General features: G+C 44.1%; 1 protein-coding gene across 1 annotated transcript; it reads right to left on the bottom strand.

Annotated features, from left to right (window-relative positions):
- Positions 1-203: 203 nt before the first annotated feature.
- On the bottom strand, positions 204-682 carry LOC103798296 (runt-related transcription factor 2-like; the record flags this gene model as incomplete). The annotated part of the gene is made up of 1 exon (XM_009070549.1): positions 204-682. A coding segment is annotated over one exon (479 nt), but the record flags the coding sequence as incomplete, so codon positions are not given.
- Positions 683-2,049: the final 1,367 nt, after the last annotated feature.

The following is a 2,049-nucleotide window of genomic DNA, read 5'->3' as shown; positions in this document are numbered from 1 at the left end:
ATGGATTGTGGTGTGTCGGTAACTCTTGGGTTATTTATGGCCATTATCATCCCATCTACACAGTTGTACATTTGGTAAAATCTTTTTTTTAAAAAAAAAAACAAAACCAGAAACAAAAACAGGCACTTCGTAGTTAGTCGACCATTTGTTTGGCTTGGGTTTTTTTTTGGCTTGCGGAGGTCGGGCCGGCTACAGAAGAAATCTCAGTACGGCCTCCAAACAGACTCATCCATCCTGCCACTAGAATTCAAGACGGTTGGGGAGCTGCTGTGGCTGCCATCTGCCTCCACCCCGTCACTCTGGGTAGGCAAGTTAGGGTTTAGCAGTGTGCTGCCGTTGGACGTGGTGGTGCATGGTGGGAGCATCCTGGAAGGGGAGCGGTCCCCTCCCGGCACCATAGGGAACTGGTATGATCCTGACGAAGTGCCATAGTAGAGATATGGAGTGCTGCTGGTCTGGAAAGGTCCACTTTGGTTTTGGGAAGAGCCGGGGTAGGGTGGTGGTAGGTAGGTGTGGTAGTGAGTGGTTGCGGACATACCCAGTGACATGCCTGAGGTGACTGGCGGTGTATAGGTAAAGGTGGCTGGATAGTGCATTCGTGGGTTGGAGAAGCGGCTCTCAGTGAGGGATGAAATGCTTGTGAACTGCCTGGGATCTGAAAATGGGCCCAGCTCTGAAGCACCTAAAAAATTATAACAAAAGATGGGGGAAAACAATTCTGTAAATACCATTTTTTGTATCAAGTGATGATAGAATTTTATTTTTCTAAGATAACCCACTTCTTTTGGCCCCCAAGAAAACAGCAGATCATATCAAGCAACACATTGCAAGGAACAGAGTCATACATCTGTCTTCTACAAGCGCTGGGCCAAACTCATCCCTGGTCTAACTCCACTGATGCCAACGGAGGGAGCAGCATTGCCAGCCTCAAGTCTTCAAAGGTCACAAGTCAGGTTGGGCGAAAAAAATTCTCAAATATAAAGAGAATAAAAAAGACCAAAAAAAATCCAGCCAAAAAAGAAAGGTGGATTTGGAGTAGATTTGCCTTCTGGTTTCAGTGCTTTGAGGGTTACTTGTGTCTGTTTTTCCTCTAGTGCCTCTTGAGAAACTCAGGTCTGGTTGCACACAAAAGCTGAGATTCCCATCTTAGCACAGGCTGTCAGGAGCTGGGATTTCATGAAAAGCAGAAATTACTGTGCAACTTGTAATAATGCTACAAGAGCTGGTAACACCGAGTTAACTGCACCACTGACACCAGGGGAGTTACACTGGGAGTGACTAAGACCCACTTCTTGCCTAACATCGATTTATTCAGGTAAAAATCTGCTCAGCTTCTTCCTGTGGTTGAAAAATATTTGCTGCATCCAAAGGATGGGCAAGGCCACTGAGCAGATAGCAAAGACAGATTTTACTTTTCAGAGCAGGTGATGGAAAATTACAAGCCCAGCACTCTTTTTGCCATTGAAAAAAATAAAGTTGTTTTTGTATGTAGCCTCTGCAGTCTGGTTGAAAAAAAAAAAAAGACCACACAGTTTATGGCTACTGTGTATGTTTGGATGGTAACGTTGTGAATTGGACTCTAACGCAAAACAGGGATGGGTAAACTCATTTTGCCTAATTTCTAATCCCACATCAAACATCCAAAGCTTTGGAGCAGAGCTGTAAAGCAAACGTTAGTAGCTTGGTGATGTGCTTAGGACTCTGTGGGATGGACAGGAGCAGAAGAAAAAGATGGTGAAAGCTTGTACTGAGAGCCAGAAAAGTGGAAAACAACAAGGGTGTGGGAAAAGGGACAGGGGGAAAGAGGAAGAGACTAATGAAGACACATATACATATATTTATAGAGAGCTAGAATGAATAGGGTATAAATAAAGGGGGGAAATTATGAAATGAAATAGACTCTCCCTGAACTTCCCAGCTGACACTTCTACAGCTTTACAGTCCTCCAGATCCAAGGGTTCACTCTCCTCTTTGCCAATCTACCAAATTTGATCTAACTAAAAGGAAAATATGGCATTTGCTAGGTGCCAAACTTACATGCTAAACACT

This window comes from Acanthisitta chloris, unplaced genomic scaffold (assembly GCF_000695815.1).
Source record: "Acanthisitta chloris isolate BGI_N310 unplaced genomic scaffold, ASM69581v1 scaffold14702, whole genome shotgun sequence".
Taxonomy (NCBI): Eukaryota; Metazoa; Chordata; class Aves; order Passeriformes; family Acanthisittidae; genus Acanthisitta; species Acanthisitta chloris.
This window is presented reverse-complemented; position numbering and strand designations above follow the sequence as displayed.